Genomic DNA, 19,915 nt, shown 5'->3' on the forward strand with positions numbered 1-19,915 from the left:
AGTGATAGCCGCCTAGAAATCTCAAGAAAAGGCCTTGGGCGGAAACCACTTATACATAAAACTGTGGACTCCCTAAACTCTGGTCCTTTTTAAATACGACCTAGGCAACATTTCTCTGCATGCCTCTAGCCACGTGGTCCCATAGAGCATGGCCACCTTTAGCTTCCGGAGCACCAGCTCAGAGTGATGACAATTTGAACCCTAGTGGAGAGGGTTGGGAACAGCGTGGGCGGTTCCGGCCAGGGGGCCGGGATTATGTAATTTTCCCAGCAGCCCCACCTTGTCTCAGCTGGGCGGGGGAGGAGGAGGTCTCGCGCGGTTCCCGAGGCTGCGTCCCGTCCCCGCTCCCCAACTGCGCGCAGGCGCGGACAGTCCGCACGCATTCTACGTAACGGATAGCGGAGGGTACGTGAAGAGTGGCTCAGCGTGACTGAGCTACCTGGTACGGCTGTGTCCTAGAGGGATCGGGAGTGGTAAAATCTCGGTGATCGTGCAGGTGGCGGCCGGGCGGAGAAACGACGGCTGCAGGAGCGCTTGGCTAGGTTCTAGCCGCCGGTACAGGTAGGAAACGGGCCATGACGCGTTAGTCGGTGGGGCCGGGCCGGACCGAGCGGTGACTTTTAAGTTGCGTGGCCTACTCCGGTCCTGATTCCCACCCAACCCCCCTGTCAGGCTCAGGGTGACATGGATCGCTCCTTCTCACCTCTGCTGACCTTAAAAACTAAAGACAAGCTTTGCCCACACCAAAGCCCATTTTCTTTTGGTCTTCGAGGTTGGAGTGATTTTAACGGTTTTTGAGAACTTACCCGCAGAGCTGTGGGCAGATGCCAACTAGAAGGGCAAAGTTACAGGAAGCTTAAAGTGTGCAGCAGGAAGAATGGAGTATGGCCGTTGGGATGAATTGACTCTCCATGGAAAAACCCTGGTGGTTTAACAGAAGCAACAATTTCTGTGGCCATTTCTAACATAAAAGTATTTTTATCCAACGGGTGTAAAGAGACACGGGAATGTCTGCATGTTTTCCAGAAGTCTCATAGTCTGGCAGTTGTCAGACAGGCCTAATCTGAAACGACAACAAGGAGTGATTTCTCCACTTCTTCCTCTTTGGTTTTTAAGTCCAGATCCAGTTTTGGAGAGACTACCGGGTGAGCTAGCAGGAGATAATCAAACCAGACTTGTTAGTGCTTGTGTTCCCTGCCCCAGGACTCTCAGGACTGGGTGGCCTGGCAGGGAGTTGTGCTTTTGAGAAATGAAATGACAGGTGCAGCTGAGAAACTTCTCAGAGGGAAGGCCAAGGTATAAGTGACTTGGATAATTTTAACCTAAATAACCTTGAAGGCGGCTTGTTACAGTGCTGAATTTTCTTCAAATGTTTCTATGGTGTGAACATTCTAAGTGGAAGTTCAATTGGAAATGATCAGACTTTTTGGCAGTTAAGCAAGTTGACTGTGCTAATGTTAATCTTTATTTGCTTCTATTTGAAAAAGTATAAAACTGGGATCTGAAAAGGGAAGCACTAAAAGTTAAGGTTTTAAATCTTAAAGGGTGTTCCTAAGGCACAGGGGAAGGAAATAATGAGAATTAGTATTTAATGAATACTTTACATGTGCCAGGCACATATCTCCTGTAATAGCAACTACAGCCCTATGAGGCATGTAGTGAATGGATATCCCTTTTTTGTATGTGAGGAACAGGGAATTTTAAATAATTAGTTTAAGATCATATGACTTGTAAATGGTAGGGCTGATGTTTTAAACTAAATGTAACTCCACCAAAGTACATACTCTTTTTCATATTTCTTCCAATTTTGACTATAATAAAGATAATTAAAGGAAGCTAACAATGTTTGGAGACACATCACAAACCTCTTTTGAGGTTGGTGTTGAGAAGGCAACTATGTTTTTCCATAAAATGTCCCCTGGTGCTAACCTTAAAGATCAGATATTGGAAAGGATTAGCCTGTCCTTTATGGCATTTCTCAAATCATTTGTGCCTTTCACATTTTATGAACTTTGTTCAGTTCTGAGTATATTTCTTGAGCAGCCTTGCATTGCAAGGTATTAGGCAATAACCTTTGATTGAACTGATTCCTTTAATAATTTACAGTGTTGTTGGGGCACCTTCGTGGCTCAGTCACAAGAGCATGAGACTCTCAATCTCAGGGTCATGAGTTCAAGCCCCATGTTGGGCATGGAGCCTACTTAAAAAAAAAAAAGAATTTACAGTGTTGTAAATATGAGATATAGAATATTCACTGTCCCAGAGCACCTTGAAGGAGTAGTGCATCGGGACACCTGGGTGGCTCAGTCGATAAAGCGTGTAACTTCGGCTCAGGTCATAATCTCGCAGTGCATGGGTTCAAGCCCCGTGTCAGGCTCTGTGCTGCAGCTCAGAGCCTGGAGCCTGCTTCAGATTCTGTGTCTCCCTCTCTCTTTCTGCCCCTCCCCTGCTCACACTCTCCTTCTCAAAAATAAATAAACATTAAAAAAAAAAAAAAAAAAAGAAGAGTTGTGCATACTCCCTTTTGCCACCACTCACCCTGTTAGTACTAAACTCCCTGCATTCTGATTTTCATCCTAACCACTTCCCTGCAGTTGCCAATAATGATTTCATTGTTAGCATTTGGAAATTTCTGGTCCATATCTTACTTGAACTTTCTGCAGCAATTGAAACTGAGCCCTGTTTCCTTCTTAGAAATAGACTTCTCCTTTTGACTTCTATGTTACCTCTTTGACCAGAGTCTCTTCTTTTTCTCTAACCATTCCTTACTTTCCCATTCCAGTTCTTAGCTGTAATGATATGTTTCAAGAGTTTTTGGTGCTTTAAAAAAAAAAATTTTTAACGTTTATAAGTGGGGGAGGGGCAGAGAGACAGGGAGACAGAATCTGAAACAGGCGCCAGGCTCTGAGCTGTCAGCGGGGCTTGAACCCATGAACCATGAGATCATGACCTGAGCTGATATTGGATGCTTAACAACTGAGCCACCCAGGTGTCCTGGTGCTTTTTTTTTAAACCTAACTCTTAATACTCCCTGGTGATCTCATCCATTCCTGCACCGTCTCTGTTTGCATCTTAGACTTGTATGCTGAACTCCAGACTTATATTTCAAATATAAGTATTTGAAATACTTATGTAAGTATTATATACAATACTTATACAATATAAGTATTTCAAATACTTCCTTTTCTCCCTCTCTAAAATAAGTTATACTTTTTATAGGGATTTTGTGAAAATCAAGAGATAAATGTTAATCATCTAACATACTTCCTGAAAATACTCCAGACTTTTCAACAGGTAGTAAATTTAATTTATTGTCTTCCCCCTCCCGCTTTGTTCTTTATCTCAAGGATGACTTTGTCTGGCTATGAATCAAGCCAAAATTTGGAATCACCCAGATCTTCCTTTCCCACATTCCCTATATCCCGTCACTGTATGCTGACATGTATAATTCTTAGTATCTGTCAAATCTGTTTTCCTCTTCATTCCCAATACCACTGCCAGTTCAATCTTATCTGACTATCTCAACACTTCTACTTTTCCAATTCTTCCTGTATATGAGCTGTCAGGGTTAACTTGCAAATCTGATAGTGCCACTCCTACCTAAATCCTTTAGGTGATTCTAATTATCCAGACTTCTTAGTGTGGTATTTAAATAAGGACCATCATGATCTGGCTCCTGCTGTCCTTTCTAGCCTAATTTCTCTGACTTGGGTCTACAAACCCAATGCTCTATTATACCAGACTTTAAAATACATTATTTCAGGAGTCTGTGATATAGCTATTCCATAGTCTGCAGCACCTTCTTTCATGCAGGAACCATGCTTTTAGTTTTTAAGAGAATTTTTTATTACAAAAACACATCATAGGAAAAAAAGAAAAAGTAAAGGCAAAATGCTCATTATCTTACTATACAAAATAATTACTTATATTTATGTCCTTCTAAACCTTTTTGGTTTTGTGTATGTGCTTCTAAAACAACATGGTTTCTCGCTTCATTTGTAACGATTTTTTGTTTGTTTATTTTTTTGAAAGAGAGTGTGTGAGCAGGGGAGGGGTAGGGAGAGAGGGAGAGAGAGGAATCCCAAGCAGGCTCTGCACCATCAGTACAGAGCCCAATATGGGGCTCATGACCTGAGTGGAAATGGAGAGCTGGACACCTAACCGACTGAGCCACCCAGGTGCCCTATTTGTAATGATTTTTAATGGACAAAAAGTAAATTTATTTTTTGTATGTGTCCATAGTTTAACCTAAGAGTTGCAAATTTTTTACTATCATAAATAATATTGTAACACATATCCTTGAAGCTAAAGTATCATGCAAATTTATGATTATTCAGGAATCATGTTTTACTTCTCTTGCCATAGTTAATCTGATGTGGTGATATGTTCAATGAGGGTAATTTGATTAGATATGGTAGGATCATCTTCTGAAAAGCAGTAAAAGCCAGAGGAGTTTATAATATTCTGTAGGAATTTGTTAGCCTTTGGTGGTTATTGAATTCTTAGGTAACAAAAGTTGTATTTTAGGAAGATGATACAGTTTTTTTGGTAAGAGAAGGAGGGAGCGAGTTGAGATGGGGAGACCATTTAGGATAATACTTTGATTGTTCAGCAGGTGATGGTAACTTGGATTATCATGGTGACTTTGGGAACCAAAGAAGGAAACACAAGGATTAGATATCTCACTCTTTTCAACAAGTTAAGCCTGGAAAAATGGGATTGATATTAATGGAGAAATTCAGGTACCTGTTGATTTTGAGATGATCGTCAGGCAGTAATCAGCAGACTGCAGCCTGAGAGACAGACTGTTTCTGTATAGCCTATGAAGTAAGAATGGGGTTTTTTTTGGGTTTTTTTTTTTTTTGCATTTTTAAAGGGTTGTTTTAAAAAAGAATATGCAGTTGAGACCAATATGTTGTTCACAGAGCCTAAAATGTTTATTATTTGACCTTGTACAGAAAAAAAAGTCTGTAGGACATGAAAATGGATGTGTCTGTTAGAAAATCGGTGCTATAGGGCTGGTGTTTAGATGAGAGATGAGGACTGGAAGTACAGCCTAAATAGATTTGATGGTTTAAATCTAACTACTTTTTAAACTCTAGATCAAATGTTCTCCCTTTTTTGGTAAAGCCTTACCTGTTTGATAAGATGATTTTTTCATTGTCCTCTTTGTTTTCATATCATTTGGCACATTTTTGTCACAGATCTGATTTCATGTTATTTGTTGGTTCAGAAACTTATTTGGGTGGTGGAACATCTAGTGTTCTTTTTAGAAAGCTGTGAAATACTGATGAATTTAATTCTATTTATTTAACTACTACTTTAAGTAAGTGATATAAAAATCATAGTCACTGGCCTACATTTGAGAAGCCACTTGAGAAATGGTTCATATGGTAGGGATTCTGGAGACATAACTGGGATCAAATCATAGCTCTATGCCACTTGGTAGTTGTGTTACTTAGCATAACTAGTTGTGTTACTCTGCCTTCTTTTACTTGTCTGTGAAATGGGGATGTTAATATGTTACTTTGCTCAAAGGGTTATGAGGATTAAATTAGTTGCTTTTTGTAAAGCCTTTAGGACAGGGCCTAGAACTTTTGTATATTAAACATGTGCTTTGATTATTGATGTTCAGATATCTGGATACACACAAAGTTGATCTAAGGATGAGTAGCTTTTCTATCCATTTATTACTGCTAATGGATCAATAGTTGGATCTCATTCTTATTTCATTATACCACTTCCCAGTTCCTATATAAAGCTTTTATAGGCTCTCAAAAACAAAACAAAACAAAACTTAATACCCAGTGTTAATGGAAACCAACCTAAAGAAATTAAACGACTTGCCCAGGATGTAACAGATAAGTAGTGACACAGTCCAGACTAGGTACCCAGATCTCTTGACCCTCACCATTGCTCTTTATATAACACTATTTGAAATGAATAGTATTAAGTTTTTTTAAAGCAGGAGAGAATCATAGATATATTTTTTATTACAAAATTTGGTATGTGCAGAATGGCTGTCCATTAAGGGTTTTTGTTTTTTGTTTTTTTTAACTCATTTTTAAGGTGCAATGAAAGCCTTCCTTGCTTTCTGTGTTGTCCTTTTGGTGTTTGGGAGTGTCTCTGAAGCCAAATTTGATGATTTTGATGATGAGGAAGACATAGTGGAATATGATGATAATGACTTTGCTGAATTTGAAGATGTCACAGAAGATTCTATTACTGAATCTCCTCAACGGGTGATAACTACTGAAGATGATGAAGATGAGACCACCGTGGAGTTGGAAGGGCAGGATGAAAACCAAGAAGGAGATTTTGAAGATGCAGATACCCAGGTGAAGTTCTTTTTCTTGATTTCTTAGGAAAGTGGAAGCATGGGAAAATTTGTAACTGACACTTTCCCTAGACATTAAAAGTAACACCCAGGGGTGCCTGGGTAGCTCAGTCAGTTAAGCGTCTGACTTCAGTTCAGGTCATGATCTCGTGGTCTGTGAGTTCAAGCCCCGTGTCGGGCTCTGTGCTGACATCTCAGAGAATGGAGCCTGCTTCAGATTTTGTGTCTCCCTCTCTCTCTGCCCCTTTCCTGCTCTCACTCTGTAGAGACAGAGTGAGACACTCCCTCTCTCTCAAAAATAAATAAATGTTAAAAAAAAAAGTAACACCCACATCTAGGGAGTGATATCTTACCCTCTGGTATCTTTATTTTTGTTTGGTAGGTGGAACTCTTCTAAATTTTTTGGTAGGTTCCCACCTTTTACATTGATGGAAGAATGGATTGAATTTTTCTCCTATGGAGAGCCTGGCTGGAAGGGGTAATGAATACCATGTGTGGGTGGGAATTGTATCAGAGTTGAAATGCATGGAGAGTTATCATTTCTTACAAACATGGAATATCTGTGTTCTGTGCTGCTGCTTACATGTTCTGTTTTCCTCTACAAATACTGCCTACAAAAATGAGATGCAATTGCTGGCCACATTTGTAGGGGGAAACAGATTGTGCCTCGTTTTTGTAGGAGGGAGATACGGAGAGTGAGCCATATGATGATGAAGAATTTGAAGGTTATGAAGACAAACCAGACACTTCTTCTAGCAAAAATAAAGACCCAATAACAATTGTTGATGTAGGTATACAGGATTCTGAATTCTAAACTAACCAACAAAATATCTGGTTGTCATTAATCCCAGAAATATAACTAGTGACATGTAGCTGGTGTTGATGTAATGGTGGGAGCTGTGAAAGAGTTTGTCATCAATTCTTCTGATAAAACCACACCTAGAGAAGCAACCCCTATGTTCTTATTCTGGCCCTCCTAGTTTTATTTATCGAGGAATGATAAGACTAGAAACTGGATTTATTTGGGGTGGGACTCAGAATCAAGTTTAATACAGAGGGCTTTCCAGCTTTTCATTCTGTTTGATTGTCCTCACATTTCCTTAAAGAATCTTTTTGAGGCTGACCTAGAAAACAAAATGGGCATATTTTTCAAAGTATAACCATGATCAATGACAGTTATCTAAATTATCCACTTCTCTTTATGGGTTTTTTTATTCTCCTTTATCCCATGAGTTGGATGGACTCCATCTCCTTCAGCCTCAGCCAACATTAAATGGAATGATTGTTCATCTTTAGGTTCCTGCACACCTCCAGAACAGTTGGGAGAGTTATTATCTAGAAATTTTGATGGTAACTGGTCTGCTCGCCTACATCATGAATTATATCATCGGGAAGAATAAAAACAGCCGCCTTGCCCAAGCCTGGTTTAACACTCATAGAGAGCTTCTGGAGAGCAACTTTACCTTAGTAGGTAAGTTGGGCCAATACAAATCCAGCTGCATGCTCGAACGCCACCTGGTAAGAACTATTTGTTGCCCTCAGTATAAGCCTCTAACTGCTTTCATGGACTGCTGAAGAGGATGCTTTTTTTTTTCTCAAGGATCCCATTTTTATTAGGTTGCATGTACTGAATTAATTGCATTTATGAAGTAATTTTCTAATTTTTCATTAGTCAGTAAGGAATTTTGACATTTTAGGTAGCTTGATAAATGCTTTCAGTTCATCTTTTAGAAATTAGAAATCCCTTAGAATTCCCTCAAGTTCTGGGAACTTTAGTTTTGGATCCACTGAGAAGGTACGCACTAAAGTATCTTAGAGGAACCCCTGGACTTGTGTGGCCTAGAGAGTAAAGTGGACTCAACCCACCTTCACCTCAGTTTGACCTTTCATACTTTGTTTCCTTTCAGTAAGCAAGTAAGTATCTATCTGCTCAGCTCTTTAGCAGATTGCCTTTTTGTTATATTAGGTCCTTTGCATACATTGTTTCTTATGTAATCCTTGTAACAACACTTATTTGGAAACAGTTTCTGTTTTCTAGAGGAACTAAAGTCCAAGAATGTTACAATTTGTCTAAGCTAGTACATTGCAACATGATACTAGAACATAGTCTACCTGCTTTCAAAGTCTGTGCTCTCTCCACTGTACCATAGTATTTCAGAGTACTTTTTGACTTGGAAATTAGGAAAAAAAGAAACAGCCTTTAATGCCTTCCACTTCCCCTCATGTGTTTTCATTTGGTGTGTCAGTCTGCTTTACCTTGTGAGGTCGAGCAATTTGTACACTTAATGGATTAAATGAAGGGAGGAAATGATTGGAATTTGAGGTCTCTCTAGATCTAAAATACAACTCAATGCCAGTGTTACCATGTTGCTGTTGGAAAAGCAAATTTGGTTAAAGTTAATCCATAGGATACACAAGAGGGAGTGGTGAATAGTTTGTATTAATGGTACTTTTTATTTACTGCATAGGAGTTTCTTTTTGTTAGCTTTAACTTTTGACAGACATTTAAACTGACTTTGCTCCATTTTGTAGCTAATTCTGAGGCATTTATATTCCAATCAGATCATCATTAATAAGTCATCTTGAGTCCATAATTTAAAAAAAAAATTTTTTTTAAGTTTATTTATTTTGAAAGAGAGAGAGCAAGCAGGGGAGGGGCAGAAAGAGGAGGAGAGAGAATCCTAAGCAGGTTCCTGCTGTCCATGCAGAGCCTGTGAGATAATGACCTGAGCTGAAACCAAGAGTCAGAGGCTTAACTGACTGAGCCACCCAGGTGCCCCTTTAAGATTATATTTTTAAGTAATCTCTACACCCAACATGGGGCTTGAACTCACAACCCCGAGATGAAGAGTTGCATGCTCTACCAACTGAGCCAGCCAGGCACTCTGGAGTCTAGTTTTTTTGGTGGAGACAATAAAGAATATTAAAAGGAATGATGCCCATTTGTTGTAACATATGTCCAAAGAAGAGTTCTATAAGATAGCAAAGTATTGCTTCACTAAAGGTATGATCATTTGGGGGTCAGAATGGAGGAAGATGTGATTAGGCCCCAACATTCTCAGTGAATCACATTAAGTGGGTTTACCCCTAGGGGATGATGGAACTAATAAAGAAGCCACAAGCACAGGAAAGCTGAACCAGGAGAATGAACATATCTACAACCTGTGGTGTTCTGGTCGAGTGTGCTGTGAAGGGATGCTTATCCAGCTGAGGGTAAGTACAGAATTTCTGGTACAATGTATATCTTCCTTTAATTTTTCTCCAGTATGATTCCAAGGCCAAATTCAGTGTCTTATCCTTTCTTCTTTGACTAAATTAGGTCTAAAAATCATCTTTCTACTAACTGGTAAATGTAGAGTATATTTGATAAAACATGTGATTCCCCTTTCAAGGTCTTTTCTTTATAGTAATAAAAGTTGCAACTATTCCCTTGTTTTCTCAGTTCCTCAAGAGACAAGACTTACTGAATGTCCTGGCCCGGATGATGAGACCAGTGAGTGATCAAGTGGTATGTATTTTTAGTAGTTTTCTATGTATACATTGAATTCTTAACTTCTTAGAGTCTATTCCATTCCTTGCCTGGATTCTGTTTGAATTTCAGGCAACTTGTGTCCCTTGCCAAAAATGGACCCTTTTCTATTTCAACAGATTACCTTCTACTTAGGGTGCCAACTGTGAGGAGTGGGAACATGTGCTTTTTGTAGGGAAGGAGATAATACTGTATCACTAGGTAGGTTTGCTGAGTCAGCCTGGATGATGGGGGGGTGGGGGGAATAGTTGTCACAGACAGTTTGCCCTCATGTCTTACTTTGTGCCTTGTGTATGCTTTTATCTTGACAGCAAGATGGGTTTCTTTTCAAATATTTTTTGCTTCAAATAATACGTCTTTGGCTGAGCTTAAATTGTGATCTGGGGACCTTATTGTTTGGTATACCTTCTTCCCTTTATTTAAATCAACATGTTGATCTGCAGATTGTGTCCTTTGTCAAAAATGCCACATTCCCCCCTCTCCATTCATTCAATAAGTAAGTGCTGCCTCCCAATGCTACAAGAATCCAAAATATAAAAAAATACAGTTTCTCATATATATTAGAACAAGAAATGGCTGCATATATGTCAAAATACAAAGCAGTATTTGGTTAACAATTGCTGTATAAGTAATATAATTAGATACTTTGAAATGTCATTGGATTGGGGTACTTGGCTGGCTCAGTCTGGAGTGTATGACTCTTGATATTGGGGTCGTGAGTTCAAGTCCCACATTGGGCACAGAACTTGCTGGAGGGCCGGGGGGAGGTCATTGGCTTGAAACTCATTTTAAAGGTCTCATTTTTAGTTGCAAACCTATCTTTTATTCATTTAATTTTTCTAATATGGCCACTGATGGTTCAATCTACTAATTTTTAGAGACTCATCAGTTAGGAGTCCTGTCATTCTTTCTCCTACTAGTTACCATCTGATTAGGTAGAAAGGAGGAAATTTTGCTCCATCTTCAGCTATCTTTTTGTGGAAACTCTTCTTTAGAGTGTTGTTTTAATCCTTTTCAGTTCTTCCCTGAGGTAGATTTAATCTGTTTTCCCTCAGCCAGCAATCATTTTATCCCTTTTTTTCTGCAAAGATAAACAGCCTCAACAAACATGATTTTCTATATTTTTTAGTCCTTTTCCTGGGTTTGTTTTTTTTTTTAAGGTGTTGTTTTGTGTAATTTCTGCTCAACAATGGAAAAGCAGAAAATCTTTCCTTTTATAGCTGCCATCTTGCCAGGTCTTTGCTATATTTCTGTACTTTAACACTTCCCTTCGAAATACTGATCATTTTTGGCCCAGACGTTTTAAAATATGATTAACATGACAAATAGTGTCATGTTTTATCATACCAGACTCTTCAGGTTTTTTTACTTTATCTCCCTGGTCCAATGCAGTTTATTAAAAACTATTTAGCTATCTCTGTGGTATTTTCCAACATGAGCAAGCAATTCTCTGATTGTCCAGATACCAGCTGTTTATGTCCAGCAATTCAGTTCTATTCACTTCTGATACTGTATACTTGGAGTTGGTGCCAGATTCCACAAGTAAAAAAATCTGAGTCCCATAAGACTGCTCGCACTTCAGATGCCAGCTGCAAGTCCCAGGCCATCGTACTTCTGATTACCTGGCTATAAATCAAGAGTTCCTTGGCTCAGTTGGTAGAGCATGGGACTCTTGATCTTGGGGTTGTGAGTTCAAGACCCATGGTTGGATATGGAGATTATTTAAAAATGAAATCTATTCAGGAATAGCCACATGGAAGAGAGGCATCAGGTAAGGTGTGGGGGTGGAAGTGGTGTGCAGAGCTTCCAGGCTCTCTTTGGATTGTACTGCCCTCCCAGTAAATCTAAATGTTTGGCAACTTGAAGTTCTAGAGCATGGGGTCCTCTTCTCAAGGTCATTTAGGTGGTTGGCAGAAGTCATGTCCCCATGGTTGTTAAGTTCCCAGTTTCCTACTGTTGCCAACTGGAAACCATTCAGCTCCTAAAGGCCATTCTGCAGTCTTTGGCACATGGTTCCCCCCATAAGCCCTTTCCCACTTCAACTTTTTTCTTCAACTAGGGCCCTGTCCCTTTTGAGTTGAGGGCTCACTTGGTTAGATCATTCCAGGATAAAGTCCCTTTTGACTAACTCGGTCATCTAATCAGCAACCTTCTGCCACACGACACAACATAATCATGGGAATGATATCCATCATTTTCACAGGTTCCTCCCATTCAAGGGGAGGATGTACACACCAAGGGGTGGGAATCTTGGGGGCTATCATAGGAAACTAACAGGTGAGTTTTGTAATTGTTTTTAAAGCAAATAAAAGTAACCATGAACGATGAAGACATGGATACCTATGTATTTGCTGTTGGCACTCGGAAAGCCTTGGTGCGACTCCAGAAGGAGATGCAGGATCTGGTATGTTGTTCCAACTCAAATATATGTAAAACTGTCCCTCTTTATTACATAGACATTCAACTTGAGGGCATAGGGTATTTAATCATATCACTTCAATCGTTAAGCACCACTTTGAAAGAGGTCAGAACATACTCTCTTGAGAAAGAAAGTTTGTTTATAATAAAATGTCATGTCTTATCTTCAATTACTTCTTCTTCTAGAGTGAGTTCTGTAGCGACAAACCTAAGTCTGGAGCAAAGTATGGACTGCCAGACTCCTTGGCCATCCTGTCAGAGATGGGAGAAGTCACGGAGGGAATGATGGATACAAAGGTAAATGCAATAGAAGACATAACATTTGCAGACCTCAGCATTTACAGGGCACAAGTCCTTCATTTTATGACAATGCTCTATTCCTTTCCCTCACAAACATTAAAATACCTTCTTTAAGCAATAGATTAGTTTGTCAAAAAAGATAGCTTAATTAGTCAAGTAAATCTCTCTAAACCAAGAGCAAGTTATTCCTAGGATTGCTAGTGGCTTTCAAGTTTTTTGTAAAAGGACTACAACATTAATCCTTATCACCATGGCATTTAGTCCATTTTTTTTTTCTATTGATTGTGGAATGGTAGCACATCTCAGTATCTTAAAAACACGGAGTAGCTTAAAGACAGTTCTCATGTAAGTTCAAGTTGATGTGCTTATGAAGACTCCCCTGAAACTATTTTAGATTTTATCTTCATGCTTTCATTCTTGTTTGGAACATTATTTTGAGATGTATTTTCAGCTGTTCAATAAGAAATTCGATCATTGGTATGACCAAAGAAAGATGCTATTTTCATCATAGACATCCCTTATCTTAAATTTCATTTTTTAAAAGCTTTAACCTTAATGCCATTTTGAAAAAGTAAGGAGGATTAAAAAGTGAATATCTTTATGAAAAAAAGGGAAATGCATCAAACCCTACATTAAAAAATTTTTTTTTTCTTTATTTCAGATGGTTCACTTTCTTACTCACTATGCTGACAAGATTGAATCCGTTCATTTTTCAGACCAGTTCTCTGGTCCAAAAATTATGCAAGAGTACGTATGAGATAAAAATATTGAAATTAACTGTCCCCGCTAGCTTTCTGTGTTGAAACACCCACAAGGTGCTTCTGCAGTTTTTCTTGTCAAATGAGGGAAGTTGATGACAGGCATCCTAAGTTTTCCTTTGCTTGGACTGCATGTGTCATGAAGGTAACTGAAAACCTATGGGAGACAAGCCTCCCAGTTTGCTGTGTGTCACCGAATGTATGCACCAGCCGCTCAGTGAGGTGTATGATAATCTTACAGAATGGCAAATACTAAGAAAATGTAATTGCTAATCTCTTTGTCCTTTGTAGTCGAGATTTTTCTTTCCTTTTTTAATTTCTAATATGAATCTGTGATGTTTGACTTATGTTTGATTGCAAGTCTCTGCATTTTATAGTTCATGGCCCTTTCTGGCTTCCTTCTTTGAATAGTTCAGTGATTGTATTCTTTCGTGGTGTATTATCAGAAGCTGTCAATGTGATAAGAGTTTCTGGCTTTAGAGTAATACTGTTTGAATGTTCACATTCAGGACCCGAGTTTGTTTGAAATCACATCCTGTCTCAGGAGCGCGTACTCATTTAAGTTTACCCTTGGTGTAGAATTGGTTCTGACCTAAATTTTTGGTTAGGGGCTTCTCTCTCATAAACTATGGAGTTGGGTTAAAAGCTAATCCAGATTTTAGTTGCATGTCAAAATTATTCAGGTCCTTATGCCTCTGGATAGTATTGCATCATCCTTGCTTTGCTCAACTTAGTAACAACACTGCGGGCAAAGTATCACATTGTGACATTCATGGAGCCTTTTATGTGTAGGGGGAAGAGAGGAGGGTTGATAGTCAAAGATTACAAAGGAATCTTTGGTGAGTAGGAACTAAATTCTGTATGCTATAGTAGATCATTTATAAATTTATTCTGAGCCCTGACTCAGAAATAAGATGTTTCATTATAGGAAGATAGAAGTTGGAAGTAAAACATAAAAATCCATCAAAATAAGTAAACATATTCTTTAAAATGTGGGCCTCATACTTAAATACAAGCTCATTTCTGGCTCCCCAGGTAAGAGGAATATATCCCACCTGGGGAGCATCACTAGAATTCCCAGGTGTACAATGAAGATGACTTGGGAATGCATCCATTAGATAGACGAGTGGACCAGGGGATCTGTAAAGCTCCTTCAGGCTTTGAGATTCTATTCAACTTTGGGATGCCAAGCCAAATACTGTGCTGATTATTTGCAGGTATCTGATCATCTAAGTGAATTGAGTGACTTATGTGAATGGAAAGTATCTTTCTTATGTTCTAAAATAGCCTTTCTTTTATGACAGGGAAGGTCAGCCTTTAAAGCTACCTGACACTAAAAGGACACTATTGTTTACATTTAATGGTAAGTGTTCTGTGCTTAGCCTGAGTTCTTCATTTTCTGTGAGACGATCTTAAGGAGAGTATTGTTCCCTCCTAAAAGCCACAAAAACTTACCTTAAAATTACCTCCATGCCTGCTTTTTGGTTTTTGGGTTTCTTCAATAAGAGATCCTTTTATTTATTTTAATTTGTTTTTTCCTGCTGCATTTTAGCTGCCTAAGACACTAAGGAGAAAGGAGCCTATTTAAAACAAACAAACAAACAAACAAACAAAACACCGGAGTTGGGTGACCCAGAAGTATTAATGCTGCCATTAACTCAATAGGCAAATGGCTTTGTTTTCCAGTGCCTGGCTCAGGTAACACTTACCCAAAGGATATGGAGGCTTTGCTACCCTTGATGAACATGGTGATTTATTCTATCGATAAAGCCAAAAAGTTCCGACTCAACAGAGAGGTAAGACCCACAGCCTTTATTATAAGTTGGCACCTTTTATTGTTATTTTCCCCCCAGGGGAGTCACTGAGCAATGATTTCAGTGATTATATCTTTGCTAGTTTGCTAGTTGACTTGAAAGTACTAAATGGGAATAGTTTTTAAAAAAATACTAACGGTTGTCTGGGTGGCTCAGTGGGTTGAGTGTCTGACTCTTGATCTCAGCTCAGGTCATGATCTTGTCGTTTGTGGGATTGAGCCCCACGTTGGTCTCTGCGCTGACAGCTCCTTCTCTGCCTCTCTCTCTCAAAATAAACCAACTTAAGAAAAAGAAAAGTAAAAGAATACTAAAGGGGACTTGAAATGGATTGAAATGGATTTCTTATGAAACACTTTGTTTCTTGGGGAAAAGGGCAAACAAAAAGCAGATAAAAACAGAGCTCGAGTAGAAGAAAACTTCCTGAAGCTAACACATGTGCAAAGACAGGAAGCTGCACAGTCTCGGCGTGAGGAAAAGAAAAGAGCAGAGAAGGAGCGAATCATGAATGAGGAAGATCCTGAGAAACAGCGCAGGCTGGAGGTAAGACTTTTCTTCTCCCTGCTTAGTGGTAAAACTAGGATTTATTAGGATACCTATTGTGCCATATTGACTGTTAAGGTAATTCTATGTAGGAATGTACACAGACTTAAAGGTTTAGCATTTTGTCAGTACTTGGGATATTATTAGTTACTTGATAGCACTATAAAGGAGAATAAATTATCCTTCCTTTTCAAACCATCTTAGATTGAGTCTGTGATCCTGGAGGATGATATAAATGATCCTTTCCCCAGCACAATCCCATTTTGAAAGTTCCACTATGATTTTTCAAGCCAAACACCTAACTTAAGTAGAAAGAAATTAGGAATTTTAATAGAAGCCAGCACGTGTCCAAATACATCTTGTTTTATGAGATTTTTAATTTGATTATAGAATTAGACAATTCTAATATTTTTGTTTGTATTTTTGTTTTCTATTTTGTATGTAACCAAAATCTCAAACTCAAGAGCTTTATAGGTTGTGGTATGTTTTAAACATCAGCACAGTCTCACATTTTTTTGAAATAAGATGCCATAGTCCAGCTCTAAATTTTAAACCTTGTGAATGCTGGTCAAAAAAAAAGAGGGAGAATAAAGTTCTGGGAGATGTGAATTCTAATGAGAATAATCTCGAGAACTGAAGAAAATCATTAGAAATGAAGGAGACCTGCTGCCAAGAAGCAGTGAGGCTGCTGAGTGGCACTGCAGTTGCAATGGTGTCATTAATGCTGTTGAGTACAGTCTCCAGGATACCACAGGCCTCCTCCCATTTTATCCTTTCCACCATTTTTCATTTGATTTTGTTTTCCTATAAAAGCAGTGTTAACAGGACACCTGGGTGGCTCAGTTGGTTAAGTGTCTGACTCCTGATACCAGCTCAAGTCATTGCTTTTGCAGTCATGAGATTGAGCCCCACATCAGGCTCTGCATTGACAGCACAGAGCCTGCTTGGGATTCTCTCACTCACTGTCTCAAGATAAATAAATGAACATTAAAAATAAAAGCAGTGTTAACAGTGATGGTTCGGTTCTTTGGGGTACTTACACAATAGCACAGCTATGTTTGGATAAACATTCAAGCTTCCCACTGCTGCACTGGTAAATAGTTTTCCTCATCTAATGTTGAAACCTAACATAGTCAAAAGTTCCCAAACCACCAATTTTACAAATCACCCTTTGAAATGTAATTTGTTATACTGTCAATAACTGTCCATACTACGTGCTTCTGTTTTCCCTATTCCATATCTTCTCAATCCTATACCAATAGGGGAGTATATTTCTCAGCACATTTCTACCCCAAACTTCTAAAAATATTAAGTTTGAGATTACATATGAAATAATCTTTAATCAGTTGTGACCCCTAGTAACCAACAGTGAAGTCATACTTTGGCTTGGCCTCTAAGGTTTCCCTCCGTACAGATAATAATAACCAGTGACTTTTACCACCAAAATAATGTGTTTGGAGCTTCTTTCTCTCTTTCTATCTAACCTCGTAATTCCTAAATAAAAATAGGATAAAAATTCCCATTTGAACATTACACATCGAAATATTGTGCTTAGGTTTAACATCTATGCTAATAAGAGATGCACAATTAACATCTCTTGTTAGCCTGAACAAACAAGATCTTAAGGTTTTCTGAACTGCAGTACAAATCCTTGGCAGATACATGTAAATGTGATGATAAAAGTTAAGTTGGTGTTGGAAAGTTAAGTTGGTATAGGAAAAGTCAGTATTCTGATTTACTGCTTAAACGCTGCTTAAGGCTGCTTAAACGTAGTGTTTAATTTCTTTCTAATTTGAGATTTGAGTTACCTTTACTTCATTTCAAGCTAATTTTCTTTAACCACCATAGATATAAGGAATTTTTATAACTATTTTTTCAAATGTTATTTATGGTACAAGCCTAGGTTTTTGAATAATAATATAGTCAGTATTCTAGTTTTGATTTTTTTGTGTGTGCTTAGAACTTTAGATTCCCTTTTTTTTTTTCTCCCCCTAGGAAGCTGCCTTGAGGCGTGAGCAAAAGAAATTAGAGAAGAAGCAAATGAAAATGAAACAAATCAAAGTGAAAGCCATGTAAAGTCATCCCAGAGATCTGAGTCCTGGTGCCACCTGGAAGCTCTGAATTCACAGAGAACAAAAAATACCAGTCCCTTTCTCATCTTAAAGTCCAAACACTCCCAAGTGACTAAGAAATCCTTATTTCATCATCTGTTCTGTTTTTGGAGTTTTACAGAGGTTATAGATGCAAGGGAAGGACTCTGTTTCTGTAATTCTCGTCCAAATAACCAAATTATTTTGATTATTTTATGAAAGGAATATATAAGATTTGTGTAGTGTTAAAATATTTTTAAAATTATAACACAAGTCATCAGTGCTTTTAGTGCTTTGATGTTTGAAGAAATATCATGAAGTTTATAGATATATAATTAGATTGTTGCTTTTTGTTTAAACTGGGTAGTTGCAAAGGCTATGAAGGCTGACTCTAAACCAAGATTCCACAAATAACTATTGGAATTGCACAATAAACATTGCTTGGTGTTTTCTTCTGTGTGTACATTAACCTTATAAAAAAGTAAAATTTAGAACACTATATGTGGTAGTGCAATTTCAGGGACTCAAAACATAATGTAGTTCAATGTATGTTTTGTAGGTGGGAGGTGCTGATGACAGTGTTATATCTATAGGGTTTAGGATACTTACATGTACATGGAAAATTCTAAGGATAGGTAGTACAGGAGCACAGTTTCTTCCTTACCTGATACCACGAGCTAATGACAATGTGAATGCTGTATTTAAGTGGGCGTATGTTTGCCTTGAGTAACAAATGCATGAAAAATTAACTGCTTCACCTAGATCAGATCAGTGGTCTGTGTGAAGTTACACATGTTTCTCCTTCTTGGTTGTTGCAAACTATTGGATGTTCATAGAGAAGCTCTATTCTCTGTGTATGGCTGTGTCCCTTTGCTTCTCCTTCTGCTTTTATTTCTAACACAGTTGAGGCTGGGTATGTTCTTTCAAAGAAATAGCCATGAATATGCATAAATATACTTTTAAAAATGAGCTTTCCTAGGGGCGCCTGGGTGGCGCAGTCGGTTAAGCGTCCGACTTCAGCCAGGTCACGATCTCGCGGTCCGTGAGTTCGAGCCCCGCGTCAGGCTCTGGGCTGATGGCTCGGAGCCTGGAGCCTGTTTCCGATTCTGTGTCTCCCTCTCTCTCTGCCCCTCCCCTGTTCATGCTCTGTCTCTCTCTGTCCCAAAAATAAATAAAAAACGTTGAAAAAAAATTTAAAAAAAAAAAAAAAAAAAATGAGCTTTCCTAAACTATTGAGAGTTCTTTCTGCCTCTTGAGGAAGGAACTCTTTGAGGAGAGGCCCATCTATCTGCACGAGCATTTAGCTTGTTCAGATTTCTGCATTTTATAAATGCTTCCTACTAAGAAAGCATTTTTTAAGTCACTGCTTGTACCAGGTAATTTTTGCTGGGGATGGGAAAAGGTTGGGTTTTTTGGTGGGAGAGGGGTGGGTGGATATTTTTTTGTTGATGCTTTATGTACAGGTGTGTTCTTAGGCAATAACGAGTTGCTGTGAAAACAGTATGTGCTGCTGCCTTTGTAACTGCATGGAAACTTTCCACATGGGTTTTTCTCTAAGTTAATGCAGAAATGTGTAAACTGGGAGATGCAAATGTAATATTTTTTTTAACAGTTCATGAAATTAAGTTATTAAAATAACAAAAATAACATTTAATTACTTTAATGCTATAGAATTCTAGAATTAGCCTTGTTTTACAAAGTTTAAAATAGGTTTTAGAAATCAAAGTTGATATGCTTAGCTATCTTTTGATTAATAAAAGCTTTCTTAAAGTCCCACACATTTGGACCATGGCAGCTAATTTTGTAACTTAAGCATTCATATGAACTACCTATGGACATATATTAAACTAATTGACAAAAATCTCAGAGTGCCGCCTTTACTTTTCTGGGGTTGCCCTATTAAGAGTATAAGCCCATAGAAGTGTTCTTTCTGTTGCACGGAAGTCAGCACTGAAATGCTTTTCCTTCAAAAGAGTTGGCCTTGATATTAATCCCTTAGTTGTTACCAGTTATTTTTAGAATGTTTTCTATTTTTAGAGCCATATATATTATTAATGGGCTCCTCCTCAAAGTCCCCCCTCTTTAGTTAAGGCACCATTATCTCTTTCTCCTATAAATGAGAGAATATT

At 38.4% G+C, this 19,915-nt stretch overlaps 1 protein-coding gene across 1 annotated transcript; it reads left to right on the forward strand.

Moving 5' to 3' along the window:
- The first annotated feature begins 377 nt into the window (after positions 1-377).
- CCDC47 (coiled-coil domain containing 47) lies at positions 378-18,237 on the forward strand. Its single transcript, XM_058705244.1, has 13 exons — positions 378-561; positions 6,070-6,338; positions 7,017-7,124; positions 7,634-7,808; positions 9,429-9,550; positions 9,780-9,845; positions 12,169-12,270; positions 12,471-12,581; positions 13,246-13,331; positions 14,647-14,705; positions 15,029-15,138; positions 15,529-15,696; positions 17,692-18,237. The coding sequence occupies exons 2-13, from the start codon at positions 6,075-6,077 to the stop codon at positions 17,770-17,772; spliced, it is 1,452 nt and encodes a 483-aa protein (XP_058561227.1). The 5' UTR covers positions 378-561; positions 6,070-6,074; the 3' UTR covers positions 17,773-18,237.
- The last annotated feature ends 1,678 nt before the right edge of the window (positions 18,238-19,915 follow it).

Source organism: Neofelis nebulosa, chromosome 16, assembly GCF_028018385.1.
Source record: "Neofelis nebulosa isolate mNeoNeb1 chromosome 16, mNeoNeb1.pri, whole genome shotgun sequence".
Lineage (NCBI taxonomy): Eukaryota > Metazoa > Chordata > Mammalia > Carnivora > Felidae > Neofelis > Neofelis nebulosa.